The sequence below is a fragment of the Leptonychotes weddellii genome, chromosome 9 (assembly GCF_054177405.1).
Source record: "Leptonychotes weddellii isolate Sample4059 chromosome 9, ASM5417740v2, whole genome shotgun sequence".
Classification (NCBI taxonomy): Eukaryota; Metazoa; Chordata; class Mammalia; order Carnivora; family Phocidae; genus Leptonychotes; species Leptonychotes weddellii.
The window spans coordinates 28,463,071-28,489,639 of record NC_138377.1 but is presented as its reverse complement, the minus strand read 5'-3'; the positions used below and the strand labels follow the sequence as shown (position 1 = coordinate 28,489,639).

The 26,569-nt window shown below is 52.3% G+C and overlaps 1 protein-coding gene across 1 annotated transcript in view; it reads left to right on the top strand.

Annotated features, from left to right (window-relative positions):
* The first annotated feature begins 226 nt into the window (after positions 1 to 226).
* The window catches only part of GALNT16 (polypeptide N-acetylgalactosaminyltransferase 16), a 78,259-nt gene continuing 51,916 nt past the window's right edge, over positions 227 to 26,569 (top strand). Inside the window, exon 1 of the mRNA XM_081829750.1 lies at positions 227 to 777. Coding sequence (XP_081685876.1) covers positions 601 to 777 — 177 coding nt within the window. The 5' untranslated portion in view covers positions 227 to 600. The remainder of the gene's footprint in view (positions 778 to 26,569) is intronic.

Sequence of the window (26,569 nt, the reverse complement as noted above, 5' to 3'; positions counted from 1 at the left end):
CGCACCAGAGCGCAGTTCCGAGCGCAGCCCAGAACTGCAGCTTCGCGGCGCGGGCCCGGGGCCGGGGTCGCGCATCTCCAGCCGGTGACTCAGGGCCGCTCGGGCCGGGAGCGGTGGGGGGGGAGGGGGGTGTGGAAGTAGGCGGGACCGACCAGGGCCGCGCGGGGGCAGCCACCGGGCGTTCGGTCGCTGAGCGGTGGGAGCGGAGGCTGGCTCTGGCCCGTCGCCATTCCACCGCGGGCGTCTGGCTCGCGGGGCCTTGCTCCCGCGCCGCTTCGCACCGGTCGTGCTCCTCTCCCGGTGCGCAGCGGCCCAGGCGGCCGGCGGTGGCCGGAGCGCGGGGCAGGCTCTGCGCGCGAATGAATGGGCGCCCGGGGGACGCGCGCGCTCGGGGCTGAAGGGCATTAGGACCGTGAGGATCGCTCCGCGCTCCTGTCTCTCCCTATCACCCCCCACCCCCCACCTCTCTCCCTTTTCTGCTCTGCAGGACTGAGCAGCCAGGCGCGAGCGAAAACAAACAGCTGGGGCTGCGAGCGCCCCCACCCCGGCCCCGAGAGCAAGCCGGCCCGGGCCCCCACTCGGGCCGCCCGCCCGCCCACCATGAGGAGGATCCGCGCCAATGCCATCGCCATCCTGACCGTTGCCTGGATCCTGGGCACTTTCTACTACTTATGGCAGGACAACCGAGCCCACGCAGCATCCTCCGGCGGCCGGGGCGCGCAGAGGGCCGGCGGGAGGCCAGAGCAGCTCCGCGAGGACCGCACCATCCCGCTCATTGTGAGTACGCCCTGCGCGCCGGGCGGCCGGCCGGGGAGCCGCGGCGCGCGTCCTTAGCCCCGCGCGGCTGCAGAGGGCGCGGGGCCGGGGGCTGCGTGCCCGCCGCGCCCTGCCGGCTTTGTATATGTTGGAGCATTCCTGTCCGTTGTTATGGCAACCTCTGTCGGGCCCGCAGGGCCAGGGCGCAAGGATGGAGGGAGGGTGACAGAGGGTGGGGGCTGGGAGAAAGTGCTGCAAGTTTGGTGGGCCCGGCGTGCGCGCGCGACTGGGAACGTGGCTCTCTCAGCACTGCGCCGCCGGAGCCGGGGGCCGGGGGTCGGGGGCCGGGGGCTGCCCGCACCTCGCCCGCCCCAGGAAGGAGGCTGCACCGTGCGCGCAGCGAGCCGGCAGTGGGAACCTCGCGCGGCTGAGCGCGTAGGTGGCGGTGCGCACCCCTTCTCTAGTCTCCGGGGGGCAAAGGACGTGGGGTGGGGGCGCTGGGTAAGGCAGGGTCGCTAGGGGCTGCGCCCGGCTTTGCGCCCCCTTTTCGGCCCGGATCAACTTGAACTTGCTTCTCTGGCACGGAGGACTCCCCCACTAACACCCGCGGCATTCTCTGGGTCCGGGAAAGGTCTCTTCCCGTATGCGCCCTTCACCCCAACACGAGGGTCCCTCATGACGGGCGAGCTGGCAGTGTGTGCGCTAGGGCTGGGAGATTCCCTCTCTCGAGGTCAGCTCCGCGGGGAGACAAAGGTGGCGGAGCGCGGCGGGGGCCTCCGCGGCGCTGCCGGGGCCCTAGGCTCTCCGGGGACTTGGGCTGGGGCGTGCGGAGCCCCCGCCGCCCTGCAGGGGGCGTTGCTGTCGCCGCCTCCGCCCGGGCCCCGTGTGACAGCCCTGTGTGGCAGGGGCACCTGTTGAGGCGGGCGGCTCTGGGACCGGCGGAGAGGCGCGGTCGGGCGGGGCCGGTGGCGGGCGAGAGCCTTGGGCGACCCTCGGGACAAGCTGCTGGGCTGGGGCGGCTTGACCAGAAGAGGACCAGGAGGAGGGAGAGCAAAGTGTGGGGGCTGAGGGTGGGAGAGTAGAGCAGGGTGGCCATTCTGATGGGAAAGATCTAGGCCTGGGGAGGGAAGAGTGTGGAGCTCCTCCCGGAGGGAGGTGCGGGTTCAGGAGGGCGAAGGCTTGTGTGGAGTAGAATCTGGGGTATTTCTGCAAAGGCAGCTGAGCCCCAGGAATATGGAGGAGGCGGCTGTCGGTGTGGAAGTGTTCTCATATTCCCAACCTGCCCCAGATGCCGTGTCTTGTCAACCCCCAACCCCCCCCCCGCCCAAGAAGGTAAAAAACCCCTGCAGAGGAACCATATTTCCTAGCCTTGCCTGAGGAGACCTTGGGGTTTATGGGTTTTCCCCAGCCTCCCTCTCCCAATTCCCAGATTCCTGTCGGGTTGAACTTGTGGGTGAGCCTCATTAGGTGGAGTGTTCCCTTCTGAGCTGAGGGTCCTTGCCACTAGGAACTGTTCCCAAAGCACTTGAGGATGTTTGGACGGAAAGGCTGATGAGGATAAAGCCTCCAGTGTAAAGACCCCAGGGTATTGGGATCTGGGCAGACTGACAGATTGGAGTGGGAACTGGCCGAACCAGTCAGTAGTGGCCCCAGACCGGCAGGGAGCTTGCGCAGGCGTGGGCCCATCTGAGAGCAGCCCGTTCTTACATCCTGCGAGGGCCAGCCCTGGTCTCAGGGTAGGTGGGCTTGGAGCGCCGGGAGAGGCAGGCTGGCCAGATGTTCTGTCCTTTGCTCTGGTGACGTGCGGGGTGGAGGGTCTGAGCTGGAAGGGGAGGAGGAGGGGAGGATGGAGGGGAGAGAGGAATGGAAAGGAAGAGAGCTCAGGGAAACTGCCGATTGGAGCAGAGCCCAGGTTGGGTCTCCTCACAGTTGTCTGTCCTTCCCAATCCTGACCTTGCTCTTGAACCTATCCTCACTTCTCCTTGCCCTCTGAGATCTGCTGGGAAGGCAGCTCAGACCGAGAGCCCTGGAATGGTGGGGTGGGCTCTGGGGGAGGCACGTGGCACTTGTTTTGAGGGGTGGAAATTGGAGATCATGAGGGGGTGCCAGTGAACATCCTCTGGCCCTCTCCTTGTTCCCATGGGGTTCGACTTGCTGCAGATTGGAGCAGGGCTGTGAACTGGAAGCTAAGTTTAAAGTGTGCAGGAATATCAGGAAGATCCCGGGAGCCAGGGAGTGGAGGTGCAGGAAGAGAGGGAGAGTGGGAGTTCCGGGGAGTGAGCCGCAGACTGTTCTCTGGCCACCTAGGGGCACGGCCAGCTCCCTCTCTGTTCTTCAGTTTTAGCCCTGGGTGTCTGTTCCATAGGCATTGGTCCGAAGTCACACACCTCCCTGGACACAGGCTTGCATTGTCTTCCTACCTTCCAAGGTATTTCACTTCAGGAGGATTCTTAGTCATACACGCTGTCACGCAGGAACTATGCTGGAAGCTTCTTACATCTCCATATTGATGCACACAGCGAGACTTAATAAGTACTTGTTAGGCGAATGAAGTAGGACTTCTGCCCGGCTCTGGGAACAGACAAGCTTCATACCCCCCTCCCCCCAGTACTTTGTTCCTGCCTCCAACCTGACCGTAACCAAAGAGATAGGGGAATGCATGTTCATTTTCTCCGAGAGTCGGACCCTATGTCCAGCCTAAAAGGGGCAGGTGCAGCTGAGGATTGCTTTCTCCCGGAACGCTGTGGTGAACCTCTCACTGGTCTTGCCATTCCAAAACATGTCTCTGTCTAGTTGGGCCAGGACACTGCATGTGGGTTTTCAAATTCTTAGGGAATGATGTGGCCAGCCCTGCTGACAGAGGCTGAGAAAATTCAGACAGGCGTCATCATCACTCCCCTGGGGAATCAGAGAACAGAGCTGGGAAAGGGAGGGTCTGCCTAACAGCCTGGGCCAGGGGGGCAGCTCTGCCTTCACAATGTCTGGGCTGTTCGAAGCCAGCCAAGTTGCTTCTAGACCTTGGAGGCGCTGTTTGGCATTGTGGGGTGTCGGCATAGCAACCGTATGGCCCGGATTTCTCAGGGAGGTCCTGATTTTTAATATTCTGTCCTGCTGTCAGCCCATGTGTCACAAATTTTGATGTGAAAAATTGGTTACGGAATGTGTAAAACTACAGGGAGATACTGACTCCATCCCTAAACGGCTGCTTATGATGTGGCAGGGTTTGTGATTTTTCCATGCTGTATTTTTGGGGCAAGGCAGTGGATTTGGGGAAATCCACTTGAATCTAAGTTGATGCATGCTGGGTCCGGTCAGCAGCTGAAGCAGGCGGCCGCGCAGACACGGCCGGCCTTCAGTCTTCAGACCTCGCAGTAGGGAAGAACATTTGTGATTGGTTTGGCACCCAGGTTTTCCATATGCTAGTTCTCTAAGAGGCATGGGTGGGATGCTAAGGTGTTACACGGAATTTCACTTTGCAGACATATTTTTAAAAGACTGTCCATTATGAATATTTTCAGGATAGGGGTACTCATTTGCAACATTTCCTGTTTGGAACCGTGAAAGTCTTAGGCATGAGTTTTCTTAAACTGGAGTTTTCTTTTTTCTTTTCTTTTTTTTTTTTCAAGATTTTATTTATTTATTTGAGAGAGAGAGGGAGAGAGAGCAGGCAAGTTCAAGCAGGGGGAGAGGGAGAAGCAGACTCCCTGTCAGGCAGGGAACCCGACATGGGGCTCAATCCCAGGACCCCGGGATCATGACCTGAGCCGAAGGCAGACGCTTAACGACTGAGCCACCCAGGCGCCCCGAACTGGAGTTTTCTTATCCTCCAATTGGAATACTGCTGATGACCATGGACAAAATATTTATATCTCTGGACCTTGGTTATTTTATGTCAAATTGGGGTTAAATGATTTGTAAGGTTTGTTGATCCTTAGACAAGCTGATGAGAACTTCATTTCTAGAAGCAAATAAATGGCTTTAAGGGAATTTTCCTGAAGGGTGTTGTGAGGTTTATTGCTTGTGGAGGGGCAGGCCTCTGTCAGGAGAAGGTCCTGCAGTGACCCCCGAGGCCTCTAAGGGATCCCTGCTCACCTAGCAGAAGGGGGACACAGGTGACTGACGGCTTTTCTGTGCTGTTCCCTGAGAGCAGAGGCTTCAGTCAGATCGGGATGGGTTTATATTTTATTTATAATGTGTGCATTTAGGAACTGTGGGAATAGAGTTTGCCTAAAGCACAGAAAATGATTTTATATTTCATTTGTCTTGGCGCCACACACAAGAAAGAGCATGGGGAGGATTCGCGAACACCCGCAGTTCCCCTTGCCAAGATGCTCAGATTGGGAAGCGCCTGGTCTCCCGTCACTGGGGTCCCAGCCTGGGTCATGTTGCGACTTGACCATAGGACTTGGGGACAGCACAAAGGCACCAAGACTGGTAAGGGCCTGAGAGCCCAAAAGTCACCTCCCTGGGAGCCTGAGGCCCGAGGTCCCAGGATTCTAGGGTGCTGCTCACTCTTCCGATGGGCCCCATATTTCTGTGTAGTAGCAGCAGTTCCCGCCACGGGCTGCTTTCATCTCTGGTAGTCGAGTTTATCAGCTCTGCGAGCAGAGGAAGCCCTCGGGCCTGGAAATGCCATTTCAGGAGATGTGGAGGGGCGCAGGAGAGGCCGGCTGAACTGCCCAGGAAGCCGTCTTGCCGCAGTGGAGGGAACCGCCCTGGGGTCAGAGGGGAGCGTGTATCTGAGCAGTTCATTACAGTTAGCAGATTGAAGATTTAGCCCCTGGCTGCTTCTGGAGGAGACCCGAAACACCTTCCCTGGGACCTGGGGGCAAAGGCACAAGGAGGCTAACTAGACCGGAAACCCAGGGTTTCGGAGAGGAGCATCTCAGACCGGAGTCAGTGATGATCACACCCGCGCAGCTAAATCAGACAGTTTGCTGGGTGCACTTGCCAACGGTGCAATGGCTCTGGAAATGGTCTGCAGGGCCTTCATGTGTCTTCTGTACACGGACATTTGTGCTCTTTGATCTGTGCTTGTCTGGCCTCTGGAATGGCCATTACCCCTGTCAGATATTTATGGAGGCTACATTCATTGGCAACTTTGATGGTAGATGTCTCACAAACTTTAACCTCCCTGATTCCCCTCAACAACCTAGCAAGGTAGGTGTCATCATCAGGTCCAGGTAACATATGAGTAAACTGAGGCTTACTTATCCATGATCAGGCAAGTAGGAAGTGCCTTTAAAACGAGATATTTCTGCCTCTGAGGCTCATGCTATGTCTTCTGTCCCCTGAAGCATCTTTAGGGCAAGACCCAAGTCTGATGCACCAGTTTGTCTTTCCTGGAGCACCTAGATCAGCACCTTGCTTTGTGTTTACTCCATAAACATTTGGTGGGGGAAGAAATGCAAAAACATTTAGAACAAAATGTTAGCAGTAGGAAAATAGGATTATGAATAATCCCCCTTTCCATCTTTTGGCTTTTAAAACATTTTTTTTTTTAAGTAGGCTCCACGCCCAGGGTGGGGCTCGAACTCACAACCATGAGATCAAGACTGAGCCAAGATCAAGAGTCTTAACTGACTGAGCCACCCAGGTACCCCTCAACATTTTTTTTAAAGATTTATTTATTTATTTGAGAGAGAGAGAGAGCACTGTAGGGGGCAAAGGGAGAGGGAGAGAGAAACTCAAGCAGACTCCACACTGAACGCGGACCCTGATGTGAGGCTCGATCCTACGACCCTGAGATCAGACCTGAGCCAAAACCAAGAGTCGGGTGCTTTAACTGACTGTACCACCCAGGTGCTCCTCAACATTTTTTATAATAAACGTCTATTAACATTATAATGATAAGGCCCATTGGGATAATTATTTTTAAAAGTATTCAGTGACTGAATAAAATCACTCTTGACTCCTCAATGAAAGTAAACTTCTTAACCACGTCTCACACTTCTGAATCTCCCATCAGTGCTTATTAGCACTGAGCCAACAGAAAAGGCAAGAGACTTATGTGACTTATTCCATAGGGCGTGAAAGAATAGAACTGGGGCCAGATGGTAGAAGTTGCAGGGAGAGAGAAGGAAAACTTGGTCACTGAACCGTCCGTCATTGGAATAGGCCAATGGCTGACGAGGGTTTCTCTTCACACCCCCTGTCAGTAGGTCAGCGCTTCCTTCCAGCAGCACTTGCGAGGGGGTGAGGAAAGGCTTTTTGTCCCACATGTCTCCTAAGACGTCAGGCAGCTCTGTAATGGGGTTTGAAATAGGGTCCAATTCTTGCACCACAAGAGACCTGGTGCCCTGGGGAGCAAGGCTGGCTGAGCACATGGAGGCCAGGCCAGGGAGGAGGATGACTGAGAGACCCATAACGGCTGCTGGGCTGTCCCCTCCCTGTTCCTTTGGAGCCGGGAGCAGGGAGGCACTGGGGGCCAAGGCTGGTCCGAGGCAAGGCCACAAAATAGCAAACCTCTTGAGTGTCTTTCCTGCTCCTCAGAACGAGGCCCACAAAGCTTTCCTGCCCGACTGAAGCCCAGGCCTGCCTGTCTCCTCCACACCCTGAATTTCAGCTACACCCTAGAAGAGTATCTGGCTGGAGACAGCGTGACCACCTGGAGGACTTTTGTGAACATATCAGAATAGGTAGGAGTGGCAGGCTGGAGTATTTTAAACTGAGGTGGCAAATGGAAGAACCCTTTTCGATTGTACTCCCTAGACAAGATAAGGCCACATTTGGGAAGACATGGAGGCAAGTCTGCCCCAGGTAGAGCCTTTCTACTCTTCTGGACCCATTAGGAAGAGCTTCAAGTGTAGCTTAAGGGCCCCAGTGCCTCTTTCCTGCCATTCCAAGAAGTGAGGTGTGGCTCGGTGTACATCAGGAACAACATTGTCTCAGGGCTCAGAGGTGGGTGACATCTCTCGACACGCTCAGAGTGTCAGACCTGCCATTATGGGCCCTCGCAGGGCCAGGACCAGGCAGAACAGTGTGGCCTGGGATGGAAACAGATGGTGGCCTCTGGGGATGAAGATGTGAGGGGATGGAGAGATGATGTGGAATGAAAACCAAGTGACCCACTTCTAGGCTCAGCCTTGCCCCCAAGGGGCGACGTTTTCTTAGGTGAGTCACCTCCTCTCTCTGAGCCTTAGTCTCCTCATCTGTCAGATGAGGGTTGAACTGTAGGATCTCCGAGGCGCCTCCCAACTCAAACCATCTTTGATTTTGTTGACATGCATCTGCAGAAGTGAGGTGGCCCCAAGCCAAGGCTCAAGGTCTGATAGTGCCTAAATGAAGGAGAATAAGGCCAGAGGGTGAGGTGTACAAAGAGCCAGACCATTCGTGTGCAGAAGAGCGTGAAACCTTCAAATTCTCATAAGGAATAAACTGGACCTACTCCCGGGCGCCTGGGTGGCTCAGTTGTTAAGCGTCTGTCTGCCTTTGGCTCAGGTCATGATCCCAGGGTCCTGGGATCGAGCCCCGCATCGGGCTCCCTGCTCAGCGGGAAGCCTGCTTCTCCCTCTCCCTCTGCCCCTGCTTGTGTCCCCTCTCTTGCTGTGTCTCTCTCTGTCAAATAAATAAATAAAATCTTTAAAAAAACAAAAAACAAAACTGGACCTACTCCCTCCCCATTCTCTTCCCTTGGAACACTGTCTGATGGAGTTCTGCAGCTCCCCTCTGCTGAACTAGAAGCCTAGGGTGTTTGTGTGTCTGGGGAATGCTCACACACTCACATGTAGGAGTGTCTGCGGGTGGACTGCAGACATCTCAACAAGCTGAGAACTACAAAGACCCCTGAGTAGAAAATTAATAGCCCTGCACCCTTGGACTTGACTCAGAAGACAGGTGTGCAATTGTCCTTAGGCCACAGCCTGGAAATGAACATTGTAAAAATCAGTTTAAGGAGATCAGGAGGTTGGCCGTCTCCCGGCAACCTTTAGCTTTTCCTGGGCTATGAATCCAGCCGATTAGGAGAAGCGAGATGAGAGAATTGCTAGGAGCTGCTGGTCTCCTGAGAAGCATCAGTTGACAGCAGAGGACCAACCAGGAAAGGCCATAGGAGGTTGGAGCAAGCCCCCTCTTCCCTAACAAGCCCACACTGGTCAGAAGTGAGTGGCATCATTGATTCCTTCTCTTGACAATTATTTACTGAGCACTTACTATGTGTCATGACTGCTCCAGGCTCTGGAGATAACAGAATGGGTAAAAAGCCCTGCTCTTGAGGAGCTTGCATCCTAGTGGGAGAGACAGACCATAAACAGATAAATATACAATGCATAAGGGGGTGTGCTGGCAGATATCATGGAAATAAAATAAAGTCACAAAAGGGGACAGAGAGATGAGAGAAAGATGGCCAGGAGAGGCCTCCCAGACAAGATGGTGTTTGAGCTGTGTCATGCATGGAAAGAGAGAACCATACAGGCATCTAGCGGGAGAGTGTTCCAGACGACCCAGGCCCAGGGCACAATCTCTGCAGGGTGTGTGCCCGGTGCGCTTGGCCAGGGCAGCTCAGCAAGGGTAAAAGTGGCCCAAGGTGGAAGTCTGGATCGTTAGGCCCGTAGGCTGTGGTAAAGAGGCTCAGAAGCATGTCCCTGAGTCATCAGGAAGTGATAAATTACACAAAGTGTACGGGCTGGGTACGTCAGTGGACTGTCATTCCATTGAGAAAATTTTCCAGAAATATGATCAAATATAATGGGGAGTGTTGATTCTTAAAGAGGTAAACCTAAGTTCTTTGAAAAATATTCTATGGCTAGAACACTTCATTTCCTTTTAATGTGAGATCAATGAGGTACTTGTGTGTGTTGCCTCTCTCTCTCTCTCTCTCTCTCTCTGTCTCTCTCTGCTGGTGAGGGGGAATGGAGGGTGCTGGTGCCTGAAGAGATTTAAAAAACAAAAGATAATGGGGCCCTTGTTGAAATACTGGAGTGATGCAGGGTGGGGGAGGGCTCTGTCTCAGGAGGGAGAGCTCTGTGTGGGAAGGAGAATTCCTCCATATGGTGGTACCTGATCAAGTCCCCCTTTGTTTCCTCGTCCGTCCGGTTCATTGCGTTCTCCTCAGGTGCATTTGGGACTCTGGAAAGGATGTTTTCTGGCAATGCAGAAACTTGGAAGTCTTGTCCTTCTGTACAAGCAGGTTCCCCCTCTGTACCTGCAGAACCCCAAAGGCGGAAGCATCCGGGGCCTTCCCTCAGACATGGAGGTGGGCACCTGAGGCCTGGCAGGATCAAGGAACCCACACAGTTTTTTATCAGGCAGGCAGTGGAAGAAAAGGCAGGCAGTGGAAGAAAGGGGCTACTTTCAGGAGCCAGATGGCTCTGCCCGGGCCCTGTCTGAGACTGTGTCCACTGGTGTTCAGGTGGCTTTCCCAGGGCCCGGTGACTGGTATGATAAGGCTTCATGTGTCCCCTGGAAGCAGCCAGCGCTCTCACTTTGTGCTTCAGGTCACACACACTCAATTCCAGACCGCTGTCAGTCATGCCCTTTTCGAGGCTGATTTTCAGAGTTCAGATTTTCATCCCTTTATCTTCTCCCAGCCGCGCTGGCTTTTAGCTTCTTTCAACCAACTGTTGGGGAGTACTTCTGACATTCCAAGGTCTTTCATTTCAAGGGGGTCTGACCTGCGGAGGCCACAGCCAGAGGGGACCCATGTTGACAAGTTGCCAAGTCTGCAGTCGGTTTTGGTGGGGGGATAGCTTCTGGTGCCTCACACGTCTGTGACCAGATTCTTTGCTTAGAAGCCATCTTTTCCCCTCCATGTGACATTCCTCCCTGGGGGGCTGGGACGGGAAGAGACTGAGGGGAGTAGGAGAGGTTGGGGGCATTATCCCAGGGTTTGGGGTGGAGCCCTGCCTGAGGCTCAGGAAGAAAGAACATGGGATCGATTAGTGATGTCTGAGGTGGTGTTGATGCCTTGAAGGAGTCAAGTGGTAGGATTGAGCCAAAGCCCCCAAATAGTTCACCAACCCGAGGCCAGAGGGAGCAAGGGAACCGAGGGACAGAGCTCACACACTGCGAGGACCAGGAAAGGTGATGGAGGGCTTTTTGGAGCCATAAGCCAAAAGGAATTTGCCAGGTAGAAAGCAGAGACTGCCCAGGGTAATGTTTTATTACAGCCTTGGAGCCACCTTGTGGGGGCATGAAAATGGCAAGGGTCTTCTCCCAAAACATGGGAAGAAAGTGGCTTGTCCCTGGTGCACCCCAAGATAGCCAACCCCTGTTTTTTTGTGTAGCACCGAATGCAGCATCACCTGCTCAGCCCTTCCAGGCAAGCAGGGTCTCTGAACCACGCCTGGGGGTGGGGGTGGGGGGTTGGGAGCCAGGTGGGCGTGGGCTTGCAGGAGAACTGCAGTGCTGGGAGTCTGGGAGATCTGAAGGGCTGAGCGGGGGCAAAACTGAGGGCAAGCCACACAGAGAGAGTTAGAAGGGGCCTGGGCCCGGTCAGACAGTGACACTGGTTATGAGGTGACAGGCCTGAACAAGAATGTTCTGCAGAGCCAGGCCATAGGTGCCCTGAGCATGGTCACAGGGGCTCTGGTGGAGGACGGCACCTGCCCCTGGGTAGCCAGAGCCCTGCATGGTCCGGATGTGCACTGACCACTATGTGGCCACCAGCCACGTGTGGCTACTGAGTGCTTGATGTGTGGCTAGTGTGACAGGGGGAACTGAGCTTTTAATTTTATTTAATTTAAATTGAAAAGGAGACACTCATTTCAATTATTGGTCAACTTTTAGGAGTGTTTAGAAGAAGTGAAGTATGTGGAATCTACATTTTCAACTGTAAATTTTATGAAATCTCAATATGGATCAAGTATTTCTGGTGAAAATTTAGTGTCTCAGTTGAAATGTGCCGTAAATGTGGGACACCTGGGTGGCTCAGTCGGTTAAGCATCTGCCTTTGGCTCAGGACATGATCCCAGGGTCCTGGGATCGAGCCCCATGTCGGGCTCCCCACTCAGCAGAGAGCCTGCTTCTCCCTCTCCCTCTGCCTGCCGTTCTGCCTACTTGTGCTCTCTATCTCTGTCAAATAAATAAATAAACTCTTTAAAAAAAGAAAGAAAAAAAAGAAATGCACTGTAAATGTAACATACACTGATTTCAAAGACTTAGTACAAGAAAAGATTTTTAAAATACTGACTACATTTTGAAATGATAATATTTGGATGTATTGGGCTAAATAAAATATATTATTAACATTATTTTTACCTGTTTCTTTTTACTTTTTTAATGTGGCTACTAGAAATTTGTAAATTCTCTGTGGGGCTAGCATTCTATTTCTTTGGGCCGCGCTGGTCCTTACATGTGTTCACGAGCCCCCTCTAACGTGCTAGGAGGTTGTCGGCAGGTTTTATGTAAAGTAAAGAATGTGACTACATTCCCAGTTTACCTTGACTTCGGGGTAAGTCCTTTCCGGTCCAGCTGCTGCGGAGTCATTGGTTCCTAAGGCACCATCATCTATGGGCCCCGGGACACCTCCCAGCATGGGCCTTCGTCCTCATACCGTCATTAACACCAAGGTCAATGTTTTCTTGCAGCCTCTTCTCTTTTCAAAATCTCTTCTAAGCTCTTGCTGTGCTGAAAATGGGTTTTGGGTAGGAGGGGTCGGAGCCGTGGAGGCAGGGAGCCTTTTACTTCCTTGGAAAGTAGAGGGATTAGTTCCAGTCTGTTGCTTTTGGTGTTTCGTCTTTATCCTGTTAGAGCCGGAATGGTAAATAGGTCTTGGCTCTACTACCAGCCCAGAACCTGTGGAAGTGGCCGCCTGCTGCCCCGTGGGGTGAAGGGGGCTGAGGCTGCATCCGGACTGAGTGGGAAAGAGGCGATTGATTAGTCATGTCTGTAAAGGGCATGGACTGGGACCGTAGAACACGTGCTTTGTGTATCCTGATCCTGCCCTGATGCAGTTGTCTTCTTTGAGAATTTCCCCCCCACTCTAAAGACCTGACATGTTTTAAGAAGTTGGCCACTCTGAAGAAGCAGGGATGAGGCTTGCACTGAGTTAGATGTGCAGAGGGGAAGTTGGTCATCTCAACGGATCAGAACCCTATCCGAGGAGAGGTGACGAGAGCTTTAAAACATTGTGCGGACTTTTAGCGACCTTGTTCACTGACTTGGGAGAGGCGAGTTGGCTCTGGTCTGGGCCCAGTCTACCGGCAGCATAGAGACAGAGCTGAAACCCGAGGACAAAGGTAGACACCTGGAGGGGCTGGGAGAAGAGAAGAGGCTTGGTTCTTTTCCTTTTTCTCCCCATCTTCCGTCCCTTAAAAGTAGGCTCTGTGAACTTTAGAGCATTTCCTGCTTCTTGGTGCCACATTTCTGGTTATGGCTTGGTTCAGGAGGAAGAACGAGAGTGGCCAGGGGCACAGCCCCTGGAGCCGTGTTCCAGCTCTGCCACTCACTGCAACTTATTTAAACATGCTGTGCCTCAGTTTCCCTATATGTAGAATGGAGATCCCAGCAGTCCCCATTGCAGATGGTCGCCGTGAAGATTAAATGAGTTAATCCCCGTGAGGTGTTTGGAATCATGCCTCGGGCACAGTGAGTGCCACACTATGCCGTTGGCATACAAGTTAGTAACGACAATATAAATTGTCATCGTCTGTTAACTCGTTTGACTTATTTAATGCTGTGTAACAAATCACCCTAAAACTGAATGGCTGAAAGCAATGCTAATCATTTATTCTCTCGTATTGTCTTTGTGGGGTCAGGTATCTGGGAGTGGCTCGGCTCCGGGTTTCTCGTGAGGTCGTTCGTAGCCAGATGTCAGCTGGGGCTGCAGTCATCCGAAGGAGCGAGGGTGGCTCTCTCGCGTGGCTGGCCGGCTGGTGCTGGCTGTTGGCTGGAGGCCTCGGTCCTTCTCCACGTGGGTCTCTCCACATGTCCGCTTGAGTGTTTCCATGGTGGGGTGGCTGGCTGCCCCCGTAGCAAGCAATCCAGGAGACCAAGGTGGATACTGCAAAGACTTCTTGACCTAACCTGGGAAGTCACGTAAGCAAAGGCGTGATGTGACCTGACTCCCATTTTGAGAGAGCTCTGTGGCTGCTGGTTGGAGATGAGACAGGGGAAGGGTGAGGGCAGAAGCACTTTCTGACTGCCTGGTATGTGCCAGAAGCCTACCAGCTGGGTTTCATATACTTTTCCCTTCATCCATGATAGCAGGCTTGTGGCCTGAGTATCACTGCCTCCATTTTACAGACAGGGCTGGTTACCTGCCAACAGAGCCCGGATTCCCCCGGGGTTGCCTGGCACCAAAGCCTGGGGAGACGCACAACATCCCAGGGATGCCTCCCTCATGATGGTACGGCTTACTAGGGAAAATAGACTTTGTGAAGGATCTTAATTCCTATTTCTCAAAGTCAGGATGAGGAACCTGAGAAGCCAAGAGATATTCACAGGCCAGACTAGGGAGGGGAACAGGCCCTGGTGATCTCGGCACCTGCCAGAGCTGGGGGCGGTGTGTGTGGGGGGGAATATCAAGGGGCTGGGGCAAGGTTTGGAGGATTGTATGGATCAAAAGGGATGAGCTGGGGAGAGTCCCCACACTTGGCTTAGGCTCTCCAAATTAACAGAATTCTGAGGTCAGGGAAGCCTTGGCATTACCTGAGCCCTAGAGATTTGCATGCAGAGGGATCAGGCCCACCCACCTGGGAGGGAATAGCTGGCGGCAGTAAAATAAATGACCTAGATTAATATATATCTGCACAAATGGAGCTTAAAAACATGATGTTAAGGGCGCCTGGGTGGCTCAGTTCATTAAGCGTCTGATTCTTGATTTCGGCTCAGGTCATGATCTTGGGGTGGTGGGATCGAGCCCCGTGTCGGAACCTGCTTAAGATTCTCCCTCTCCCTCTGCCCTTCCCGCCCGGGGCATGCACTCTCTCTCCCTCTAAAAAACAAAACAAAACCAAAAACCCCACACGATATTAGAGGGGGGATTGCAGATGATTTTCTTTGATACTTCTATGCAAATTCGACTAATACAGTCGTGCTGTTGCTCCCGCATGTAGGTGTGTACGTGTGCATATATATCTCAAAGTGTAACAATGGACCAAAGAGGAGAAACAGCGCACCAAGAGCAGTGAGTGTTCCTGGAGAGAGACGGAGGAGGTCGGGACCAACAGGGAGTTAGATTTTATTTGCAACATTTTATTTCGGTTGTTTTTTTGAAAAGAGAGACTTGAAGCCAATCTGACAAAAGGTTAATAAGTTGTTAATTCTGGTAGCTGTGCAGGTGATTCCTAGTCTTTGTGCTTTTTGGAATTAAAAAAAAACAAAAACCCTTAAGTCTAAAAACATTTTAAAAGGAAAGGAAAGAAAGGGCCGGTGCCCCAAGGTTGCTGGGTCTCAGCTGCATTAAGATGGAGAAGGAGGCTAGTGGAGGATTGAGGCAAGATTCCTGCCCCCCAGCCCCCCAGAGAGCCTGTCACCCACGCAACACTGTTTTCACTTGCCTGGAGGACAGCAAAGCCGTTCTGGATTCTCAGTTCTCGGTGCTCAGGCGCGTCTTCTGTACCTGGAGATTGGCCAAGGAGGCGCTGACGTTGAAGGTAGTGGTAGAGAGAGCCCTCCCTCCAACAAAGTCCCAAGTGTTGGGGGTGCAGGGGCTGGAGGAAAAGAAGGGTCAGGCAGAAGGGTGCCAGGAGCCCAGGCAAGGAAAACTGAGAGCCAGAGCCTGGGAGTTCCATCTGTGAAAGGACACGAATAGTAAAAATGGGTGTCTCTTCACTTCTGTCAGGGGTGAGGGGATGACAAAGTCTTGTGATAGATCAAAGGTATGAGGTTTTTCTTTTTTTTTAAAGATTTTATTTATTTATTTATTTGAGACAGAGAGAATGAGAGAGAGCACATGAGAGGGGGGAGGGTCAGAGGGAGAAGCAGACTCCCCGCCGAGCAGGGAGCCCGATGCGGGACTCGATCCCGGGACTCCAGGATCATGACCTGAGCCGAAGGCAGTCGCTTAACCGACTGAGCCACCCAGGCGCCCTGAGGTTTTTCTTTATTGTTCTTTTTTCTCCGTTTAGACATAGTACATGTTTAATACACAAAAGACAGGAAATTGAGAAGGAGATGAAAATCACATTAAATCCCACCATTGGGTTTACCATTATTAACATTTTGTTGAATAATCAATCCAGATCCTTTTTGGTGGATTTTTGAAAATGAAATTGTATGGGGCGCTGGGGTGGCTCAGTCGGTTAAGCGTGTACCTTCCGTTCAGATCTTGGTCTCGGGATCCTGGGATCGAGCCCCACGTCCTCAGCCTGCTTCTCCCTCCTCCTCCCCCGCTTGTGCTCTCTGTCTCTCTCTCCCAAATAAATAAATAAAATCTTTAAAAAAAATGAAATCATATATTTTATACTGTTTTGTAACTAGTTTTTCTTTTTCATTTAACACTCTATCATGAACACTTTCTCTGTCATAGTCTTCTTCCAGATATTTTTTAATGGCTGCCTAGATTTTCATTGGGTGAATATTCCATAGATTATATAATCACAGTTCATGGACACTGGAGATTAGGTTAGATTGGATAATATGAAATTGTTGTTTTTAGGTCAAAAACGGTCAACTATTGGCAGTTTCAAATGGTTCAACCAAATATGTTTTCCAGTTTTTCATTTTTATAAACAACACAACAATGAACATCTTTGTAGGTGCACCTTTACACATCGCCTCAATTAATTCCTTAGATAAAATCCTGGCAATAGAATTGTTGAACAAAATATCACACATTCTACCAAAGACAGAATTGGATAGGGCTGGGATTAGGGAGAGGTGAGTGGGGTGTGTGGTGTAAGTCAGGGCCAGATCTGTCTGTATTTCAAATGTTAGTTTTTGCTCACTCTGGGTATTTTGCTGTAATTTTGATTTTTAAAAATATTTCTTTAAAATATCTATCTTGGGGCACCTGGCTGGCTCAGTTGGTAGAGCATGTGACTCTTGATCTCGGGGTCGTGAGTTCGAGCTCCACATTGGGTGTAGAGCTTACTTAAAAGAAAAAAAGTCTTTACAATTTTTTTTTTTAATAGGCTCCACACTGGGTGGGACTAGTCCCCCAATGTGGGACTTGAACTCACAACCCTGACGGCAAGACCTGAGCTGAGATCAAGAGTAGGGTGTTTAACCAACTGAACCATCCAGGCGCCCCCCCCCATAAAATCTTTAAAAAAATATATCTATCTTGCTTCCTGAGTTTGTTTGGTGTCCCCTTACATTTCGCACCCCACGTGAGTGCCTCGCTGCCTTCCCCTGCTCTGGCCCCGGATAGCAATAGTGTTTCCCTTCTGGAGTCGTCATGGTGAGTGAGGCTTATAAACCTCTCAGAACAGCATCCAGGGTTGGTGTGCGCAATAAGCATCATGTTTATCGCCTCTCAGAAAACATTTGTCGTCCAGCATGTGACAAGCGCTAAACTAGAAGCGAGGATGCCAGGGTGAGTAAGTTCCTGCCCTCAAGCTGCTTGGGAGTGTCAGGGAGCCCACCGGGGTGGGGAAGGTGGTGCAACTGCAGGGCATGTGCTGGGTTCAGTGAAATCTTTGCCTCGTACACCGAGGGGTGATAATGTGGGCTGAGTCTTTTATCTGGGCACATGCTGGTTACACACGAAGCGAAAGGGACATCAGGTGTGGCCTGAGCCAGCATGCAGCGTGGGAAGCCCAGTTCCAAGTCATTCTGTTAGTAAGGTCATAGTCTGGAATGGGAGGAGGACCAGGCCAAGAATGAGCCTGGGTGACGGCGGAGAGACACTGGGATACTGGGATTCTGCCCTGAGCCCCATATCTGTTTGTTCTGAAGTCACACTGACCACAGGAAGGCCAGCCTCCAGCAGTCTGCTCACACTCCCAGGGGCGCCTCCTTCGCTGTGTAACAGATGATGGTGACATGGATGCCTACTGTTGATATCTTCTTTTTCTTCTTATTTTCTTATTTTTAATCGTGGCATAATATACATAACATGAGCTTTACCGTATTAACTATTTTTAAGGGTCTACGGTGTCATTAAGTAGCAGTAACACTCACATGGTTGTGCAACCATCACCCCTGTCCATCTCCAGAACTTTTTCATCATCCCGAACTCAAACTCTGTCCGCATGAAACACAAACTCCCCGACTTCTCCTTCCCTACCATTCTACCTTCTTCTCTATGAATGTGCCGATTTTAGGTGCCTCGTGTAAGTGGAATCATACAGTACTTGTCTTTTCGTGACTGGCTTATTTCACTGAGCATCCTGTCCTCAAGGTTCATCCGTGTTGTAGCCTGTGTCCGAATTTCCTGCCCTTTCGAGGCTGAATAATATTTCATCATATGCATATACCACATTTTGCTTATCCGTTCATTCATGGATAGACACTTGGGTTATTTCTACCTTTTGACTGTTGTGAATAATGCAGCTATGAACATGGGTGTGTAAAGGTCTGAGACCCTGCTTTCAATTCTTGGGGGGTATATTCCCTGAAATGGCATTACTAGATCATATGGTAATTCCATTTTTAATATTTTGAGGAACTACCATACTGTTTTCCTATTCTTATCATTTTTACCCGGTAAGTCAGCTGAGGCACCCAGCACAGTGCCTGCCCCTCGTGAGTTGTCACTGAACACTGGTTGCCTGGATGAGGCTCCTAGAGGTTGAGTAACTCGCCCAAGGCCCCACAGCTGGAGGTGGGGGAGAGGGGCCAGAACACACTGGAACCCCAGGGCCAAAGACTCTTTATCTCCAGGCTGCACCTACTGTGTGAGAAGGTCTGGCTCTCGTCAGTCCTGGGAGAAGCCTCATCCTCCCTACTCCCCGCTTCCCTCCCCTGGGGACAGAAGCTGAGGACACAGCCCTTAGGGAGCCCCCAAGCTTCAGAGCAATCAGTTGCAAAAGTTGCCAGTGACAGTCGTGATTCTTAGGAAAAGAAAGGGGCAGTCAGGTCCAATTTCGGTCACCCCGAGTTCAGGAGGGAATCTCCACTTGGGCAGCTCGCGACAAATAAAAACAGGGAGTGTTGGCAACATGCCCACAGCACTCCGCGAGCGCCAGGGCTGCTGCATGCCATGGATTGCTTTTCTTTAGCTGTTCCTGGCACACCAGGAACAGGGTCAGCATTTGTACGTGACCTCCGCAGTGCCTGGTACACGGGGTATACGGGGAGCACTCACGGAGTCTGCTGATGAGTGAGCCTACAGTGCACCAGGCCTGGAAGACCTGGACTCACGTTCTCAGATTTAACTCTGCGAGCCAGGGACTGTCCCCATCTCCACCGGCCCAGAGGGAGAAACTGAGGCCCTGAGAGGGAGTGACTTGCTTGATGTGTTCAGCCGATCAGTCACGGTGCTAGGGTAAGAAGCAGGCGTCTGGGCTCCTGACCACACACGTATCGAAGGAGAAGGAAACCCATCTCAGCTCCAGACCTGGTCAGGTTTGGGAGGCTGCACGGGAGGCGCCCGCTTGGATCCCTGGAGCGGGAGCGGGGTGGGGAAAAGGACGTGAGGAAACGGGCAGTTCCCAAGCCAGTGGACCCCAGCGCCCTGCTTGTCTGCCCTCCTGGCTCCCCAGAGTTCTGTGAGCTCCGGCAGTGGAAATCCCTCTCCTCTGGCTGTGTGGTCAAGACACCAGCCCAGCGCTCCAGCCTCCCGGGCTCCGAATGTTCTCGTGACCCCGAGGGAGCTGGGGCTTGCTTAAGAACAATGACATCACTCTCTCTTCTCCCAGGACACTGGCCTGTGGTGTTTCTGAGACCTGATATTTCTCAGGCCTGGGGACCCCAATACAGTCCCCCTTCACTCCAGACACAGCGCTCTGCCCAGGTGTAGGGGTGCTGGGTAGGAGCCGAGCCTATCTACACCCAAGCCACTAGGATGGTCATTAGAAAAAGAATACTCCTTCTGAAATGACTTCCTGCTGCTGAGTGCTGGCATGCACAGGGCTCTTCAAGGACCAAGTGCTAGCACTCTTACTTTGCATAGGTTAGGTGTTGGGATTTGCCCCAAAGGACCCCTGAGAGATGTTGGAATTGACAAAGATTATGTCTGCACGAGCTGATTCTTCTTTCTTTACGTGTAGACGGCTCAAGCTGCGCGGTGAGGTTTTACATCCTTCAGAGGGGCTTGGAACCCAAGACCGCCCTTGTCTTCCAGAGATGAATTCTGTGTGGTTCCCGGCACACTGCCCACTGGACACAGCACTGTGCATGGGAGCACACGCTCAGGCAGGCCTGGTTCGAGACCCCCACTTTACTGATCCCTTTCGTTGCCTCTGCTCACTGTGCCCCAGCCACGCTGCCCCCCTGTCTTTCCACGGTCGCCTCAAGCTGTCCTGCCTTGGGCCAGCCCCCGCTCCCAAGCTGACCGTGGCGGGCTCCTCTCTCCAGCCGTCTGCAGCCCTTGACCCATTTTCCTGCCTTCCACACTTCCATTCCTGGAAGCGATCCTGCTCGTGTGCACTTGACTGCTCTCCATCGCACAGCTCCACTGGACTGCGCCGCCCGCCCGAGGAGCGGCGGTGTGGCCTGCACGTCGGTACCACTGAGCAGGGCCTGCCGTGTAGGTGCCTGTAAATGTGTGTCGTTAACTTTCCAGTGGGCTGCTCCCTCGTGACCAGTGTTCCAGAGCATTAAGCTTGCCCCCGCCCGCACCGGACGCTGGCGCCTCCCTGCTCAGAGCTGCTCTTCCAGCCAGACGTGGGCACTGGCGATTCCTGAGCGCGGCGAGCTTGGGCAAATTCTGTCTCCGTCCTGTGTCTGTTTCTCCAGCTGCAAAATGGGAACAATGAAAGCAAATTGCCTCTCTCTGGAGAAGATTGCTGTGAGGATCAGCCGAGATCATGCATTGAGACGTGTAGTACTGAACTTGGCCTTATTACCATTTGTTATGCTGATGTCCTTTATTGTGGCTCTCATTTTCCAGGGACATTAGGTCATATCTAGAGCCCATCCCACACAGAAATAGGATGGCTGTCATGTAAGAAAGATCCCTCTTTTCCAAAACAAACTGTCGTAGGTACCATCGTGTGTATTTCTCTTTCCGGGTGCTGCTGTCCTTGCATGGAAAGACCCCTCCAGGTTCCCTCAGACTCCGGACACCTGAAGGACACTGGGGTTCTCTCTCTTGTCCCTCCCTTAGGGACCATGTCGCCCCTCACACAGGGCCGCTGTCTCTCCTGGGTACACGCCCTGCGTTCCTCACTAGCCCTTGCTTCTCTGTACTTCTGCTGGCATGTGGCTCGTGACCCCGGGGACTCCAGCCCCACATCTGCCCCTAGCTCAGTGTCTTGGCCCAGCCAGGGCAGCCTCACTTTCAGGCTTCCTGAGACAGACTCTCGTTGGCCCAGCTCGTCCTGCTAGGCTAGGCCGCACAGGTTAAACGTCACTAGTGAACCGATAGATGGGCTGCCTTTGGGTCAAGTGCCCACCCGGGGCAAATGGCTGCATCAAAGTGTTCAGAGTCACAGACTAAGGCAGGAGGGGGTCTGGGGATGGGGTGGAGAGAAGAGCAGAGTCCTTTAAAAAGGGGTGGACGAGGGAACTCTCTGGAGCGATATTGATATTCTATTTCTTGGTAGAGATTTGGATTACACAGGTGTATGCATTTATCGAAATTCATTTGAAGATATTCTTAAGATCTGTGCAATTTACGTCCACTCACACCCAACGTTAAACGAATTTTGACCTCTAGTTAATGACGTGCATGCTGGGAGTATTTAGGGGTGAAATACACTGAGGTCTGCAGCTTCCTCTGAATACACCAAACCATGAAGATGGGCCGATTGACAGATGAAAGGATGGCTAGGAGGATGGATCTATGATGAGGCAAATGCAGCAAAATGCTAATGGTAGAATCCAGGTGGTGGGTACATGGGTGTTCACTCTATAATTCTTTAAGCTTTTCAGTACATTCAAAAATGTTTATGAGACAACGTGAAAGGTTTAATAGAAAAAGAAAAGGCGTGTGAGCAGGCAGGCTCTGTCTGTCATCCCAACACAGTGTGCCCCTCCTCCAGGACACCAGTGCCCCAGGCCAGCTACAGAAGGCCCAGCATTGCTTGAGCAGTATCTCACTCGCGTCAAAAACTGAGATGAGTTGATGAATAATTGAGAGAGTCTCTAGGATATGTGTGAGTCACCCACCGCTCCTGGTTTTCCAGACCAGGCCCGCATCCAGCCAGGTCATTGGAAAGGGGCACACGTGGAGGCGATTTGGGACCTTGCTCGCGGTTGGATGGTCTCTGTGGAATTGCAGCCCTGCGCCACACTCTGACTTCTACAGTGAGCGACTCTTGTAGTCGCTATTGGCATCATTGGTGTATTTCCACGGCGTGAGAGGCCCTGAGATAAAACCCCTGTCACCAGGGCCTCGGATCTGGTTGCTTTTGCAGGCCCAGCACGGTGGGCCTCTCCCAGATGCTCTGTAAATGTTTACTGGCTACATGTAAGGATGCGTGCATCGTAGAATTCAGTGCAGGAAAGAAGCATCTCTCTCCTGACTGATGGGTACGCTTTCTTTTAGCAAACAGTGAGGACGAAGCAGCACATGGTGCTTCCTTTTCGGTGTGGGTAGAAATTCAGTATAGCAATTACAGCTGCTCTGGTGGCCTGGGGTCCCTCACTGGGAGGGGGAGGGCTCCACACTCCCTCCCTTCAGCGACTCTGGGGTTTTTGCCTTCCTATGTCTAATGCTACAGGGAATACATAATAAATAAACAAAATCAAGCCCAATTCTTTCATTTTTGCTGTTAAGAAAATGATGCAGAGAGGTTTAGTGACTTGCCGAAAGGCAAACAGCAGTCTGCTGGGCAGCTGAGCCAACCCAGATCCCCCCTCTCCTGCCTCCACAGTTCTTTCTCCTGGATCACACAGCCTCCTGTGCTCAGATCTGAGGCGAAGCCACAGTGTACAAACAATGCAAGTACCTCTGAGTGAGATGTGCTACCCAAAAGTCCTGACTGTGGGGCCCCAATCCAGTGGAAAATTCTCCACTTGGTCCTCGTCTGGGTAGTGAGTGATTAATTCTGAGGATTCAGAGAGAGCCCTCTATGGTACCCGGAGCTCTGAATGGTCCCTGAAATCTCCAGTCCTGAAAGACCGTGGTGCTAAGAAACCAAAATGTTCCTTGGAATCAATGACCTCGCAAGTCCAAAGCAAACTAGCAAAACTATCTGTCACCGCCTCTCTCAAGTCCGGGTGCCCTGCTTTCCAGCAGGGACTGGAAGAAGAGCCAGGAGGGCCTGAGGAAATGACCTGGAGGGCCACCTTGTGGTCTGATTTACAGGAGGAGAGAGGGTCCCTTGTTGAAAGTCACACAGTTTGTTCCAGCAGACGGGGAGCCGAGGGCTGGGATCCAGGCCTCCAGGCCTCCAGGCCTCCAGGCGTCCCGGCCTCTGGCCACAACTCTTCCCATGACACCATGCTGCCTCTTTAGAAAGCCGCAGGACAGTTGTTCTGCATTAGGGCAAACCAGAAGGCAGCTGGAAAGGGTTGACAGCCCGCTGTGAAGAAACCTCTGATGCAATTGCTGGCGAATGAATTCAGAGATGCTACCTAACCTGACCCGCACCGACGTGTCAGGCCCTCGGGACCGCAGCACTCCTGCCAAAAACCCCCGCACCAGAGTGTCCCCAAGGCCCTGCAGGGCCAGTGGCCCTGCCTCCATTACTCCTGCTTTGAGGGAACTCCTAGGCTGGCCTAGGGCCTTGTGGATCCAGACCTTACTAGGACTCACTCGGACATGATGAGATTCATGGGCCTTTCACAGGGTACATCCTCGAGGACCAGAAGTTTCCACTAGGTTTCCATCAACCCAGAACTCTATGGATTGGAAAATGGTCTCTAAAGCCTCAGAAACTTAAAAACTCAACCCAGGGTCTGGAAAAGTCAGCAGCTAGAGAATGAGAGAGTGCATGCGTGGCCCAGGCTCCTGTTTGGGTCTGATGTTGACATGGACTTTTTTCCCGGCCAGTGGACAGAGATCATTAGTTGCTTTTCCTTTGGGGCCTCTGAGGGATGCCAAGGGGCTGGAGGCCTTGGAGAGGCTGAAAGTGGCTGAGCCTGTGTGTAAGTCATCGCTTTGATGGGAGTGCCATTTTGGAGTCTCTGGTGGTAAGTTAGCATGAAAACGAGTCATGGGGCATGTATTGCGAGGATATCTGGAAGATTGGGAACCAGCCACGTCAGGTGGTCCAAACCCCTGAAGGCTTCACTTTGCTGGAAGGCTGACTACAAGTTCTTGCTGCCCAGCTTCTGTCCTGTGTTTACCCTTTGGCAGGAAGAAGTGGGTTGCCTCCAAAGGAGCCAACAAGGACCCCTTTGGCTTCCATGGTCATGTTGGAGGGGGTGGGGGAGAAGACCCTTGGATTTGCCCTTCCAGTGAGGTTGCCCTCAGAGACAAGAGGCAATTCCTTAAAAGGAAACCAGGGTGCACTTTAAGGGGTGCCAGGGTGGCTCAGTCGGTTAGGCATCTGCCTTCGGCTCAGGTTTTAATCCGGGGTCCTCGGACTGAGCCCCACATTGGGCTCCCTGCTCAGTGGAGAATCTGCTTCTCCCTCTCCCTCCACCCACCCCTCCATGCTCTCGCTTGCTCTCTCTGTCTCTCTCAAATGAATAAATAAAAAGATCTTTTAAAAAAAGAAAAGGAAACCAGGGTGTTCTTCAAAAGGGGAAATGGGATCTGGCTTCCCAAAACAAAGACTGCCTTCCATGCCTAGTGTAGAAATTGTTCTGAGCTATTTTCTTTAATTAACTTTATATGACCATATGCTTTGTTGGTCAGCGTCAATGATCTAATATGTACGATTCTTAAAAGCGAAAGACAGTGCCACAGTGCTAATTACTGTTGCACACCCATATGTGCATCTCTGTCATCAGAACTCCTGCTTGTAGGTGCTCTCAGGTTTGCACTTTGGTCCACACCATCTCGCTTGATCTTTGCAAGGTTCCTGGGAGGCGGTTGGTGTACTGCATTCAGTCCTCCCAGGAGAAGGACACTTTGCTTCTGGAAACCAACATCTCGATGGTCTCACAGGCAAACAGGAAGGCGGGGGAAGAGAAAACTGTCCCAGGACATCAGCAAGGAACCCCAGCTGCCTGAGCTGGGAACCGCTCTCCAGGCACGGACTCCATCCACAATCATCTGGCTTTGGTGCTTCCCCAGAGGAGTTAAGACAAAAACATCGGCGTGGGCTTTGCCCTTTGGTTTTACTGTTGATGATTTTAAAACGGACAGAAGCAAATAAGAAGGTTATAAACATAGTGAGGTTCTTATTGACCACAAGATGCTATGGTGGAAAGTGATTGAAAGATTCACATTAAGAATATGACTCCTGAGAGCACCTTCCAGCACTCAGACCTGCTGAGGAAAATTCCCTGTACGTTCCACCTCTGTGCTGGGAACAAAATCACAGCCCAAACGGTAATGGTTTCAGAAAATCACCAGCCCTTGAAAATGACGGTGGAGGATGAAAATGCGATTTCAGCCCTCTCTGGAAAGAATGAAATGCCCAAACCCTCCATCCCAGTTCCACTATCAATGACAGATAAATGGTGCCAGAGGAAGCAAACGTCACCTGGAAAGCCTCCCCAGAGCTTTCAGGACACATGGAGCTCCCTGGACACCTGTGATTCTCAGAGGAGGTAGGGACTGTGGCCCAAGGGCAGGAGAGGGGGTTGGAGGTCTTCCAGACCCACCGGGGGCTCACTGACCCTCTTTTCATGTTTAAATTCTCAGCTTCAGTGGTCTTTACCTTAAGGTTAAGGGATAAAGGAGATTCTTTTCGCAAGGGCTGGTCTTTTTTTTTTGGTTATACTTAATATCTTCAAATTTTACATAGAAATGTTTGAGGTTTGTCCATAGTCTCTTGGGGGGACTCAACTCTGACTTCTCACATCGGGACACTGGGGGGTCCAGGTAGACCAGGTAGCACGGACAGCTGGGTTGGTGCAGAGACAGCCTGGTGGGACTAGGGTCTGTCCCACTTGTCCTGTTCTTTATGGCCAAGGCAGTGGGAGGGGCCACTCCTTCCACAGACATACACCAGGCCCAGACCTTGACTCTGGCCCACCAGGCCTGTGTTTGCCGACTGCTGGGCCCAGAAGCTTAGGCAGGAGAGCGAGGGTGACAGGCCAAGTCAAACCCTCCCCTCTGCCAGGAAGGCCCAGAAGGATGTGGAACAGGAGCTTGATGCACTGGGTTTCAGGCTCTCTTCACCAGCTGTGGAGCCCCTCTTGAATTTCTCCATTTTCTAATGTGTAAAATGGCTATCATGGTAATACAGAGGCTTATCAAATGAGATCGTGCACTTGACGTTGCTTTACAAACTGTCAAGTGTCATAAAAGCATAAGGAACCGGCAGTCGTTACTGTAGTGGGTGCCCCAAGTCCCCTAATAGATGTGATGCCGCAGGCATGGCTATCTAGGGAGCGATGTGGGTGTCCCACCTAGGCACAGACCGGGAGGCGTCCTGCTGGGTCCCTCTTTCAGACAGGAACCTGGGACGGGAAAGGGGACCTGTGGATGGCGTGCTCTCAGCCTCAACACTAGCTTTATAACACCTGCTGTTCGTGGAGCATTAACTCAGTGCCGGGCACCGTGCTGAGCATTTTACACCCACCATGTCATTTTCTTCTCCCAGCATCCCTGTGGGGTAGGTACTGGGGCACAGAGAGGTGAAGTAAATCGCCCAAGGCTACACGGCAAGTAAGTGACAGAGCTGGGCCTCCCCACCAGGTTGTCCCCTTCTTAAGTTAGTGCTCTTCGCCTGTGTGCCTGATCACCTCTTCATTTTCCGTCATGACCTCTGTGCTGGAACGGACAAGAAACGGTGAATCAGATCAGCTGCATAATGGCATCGCC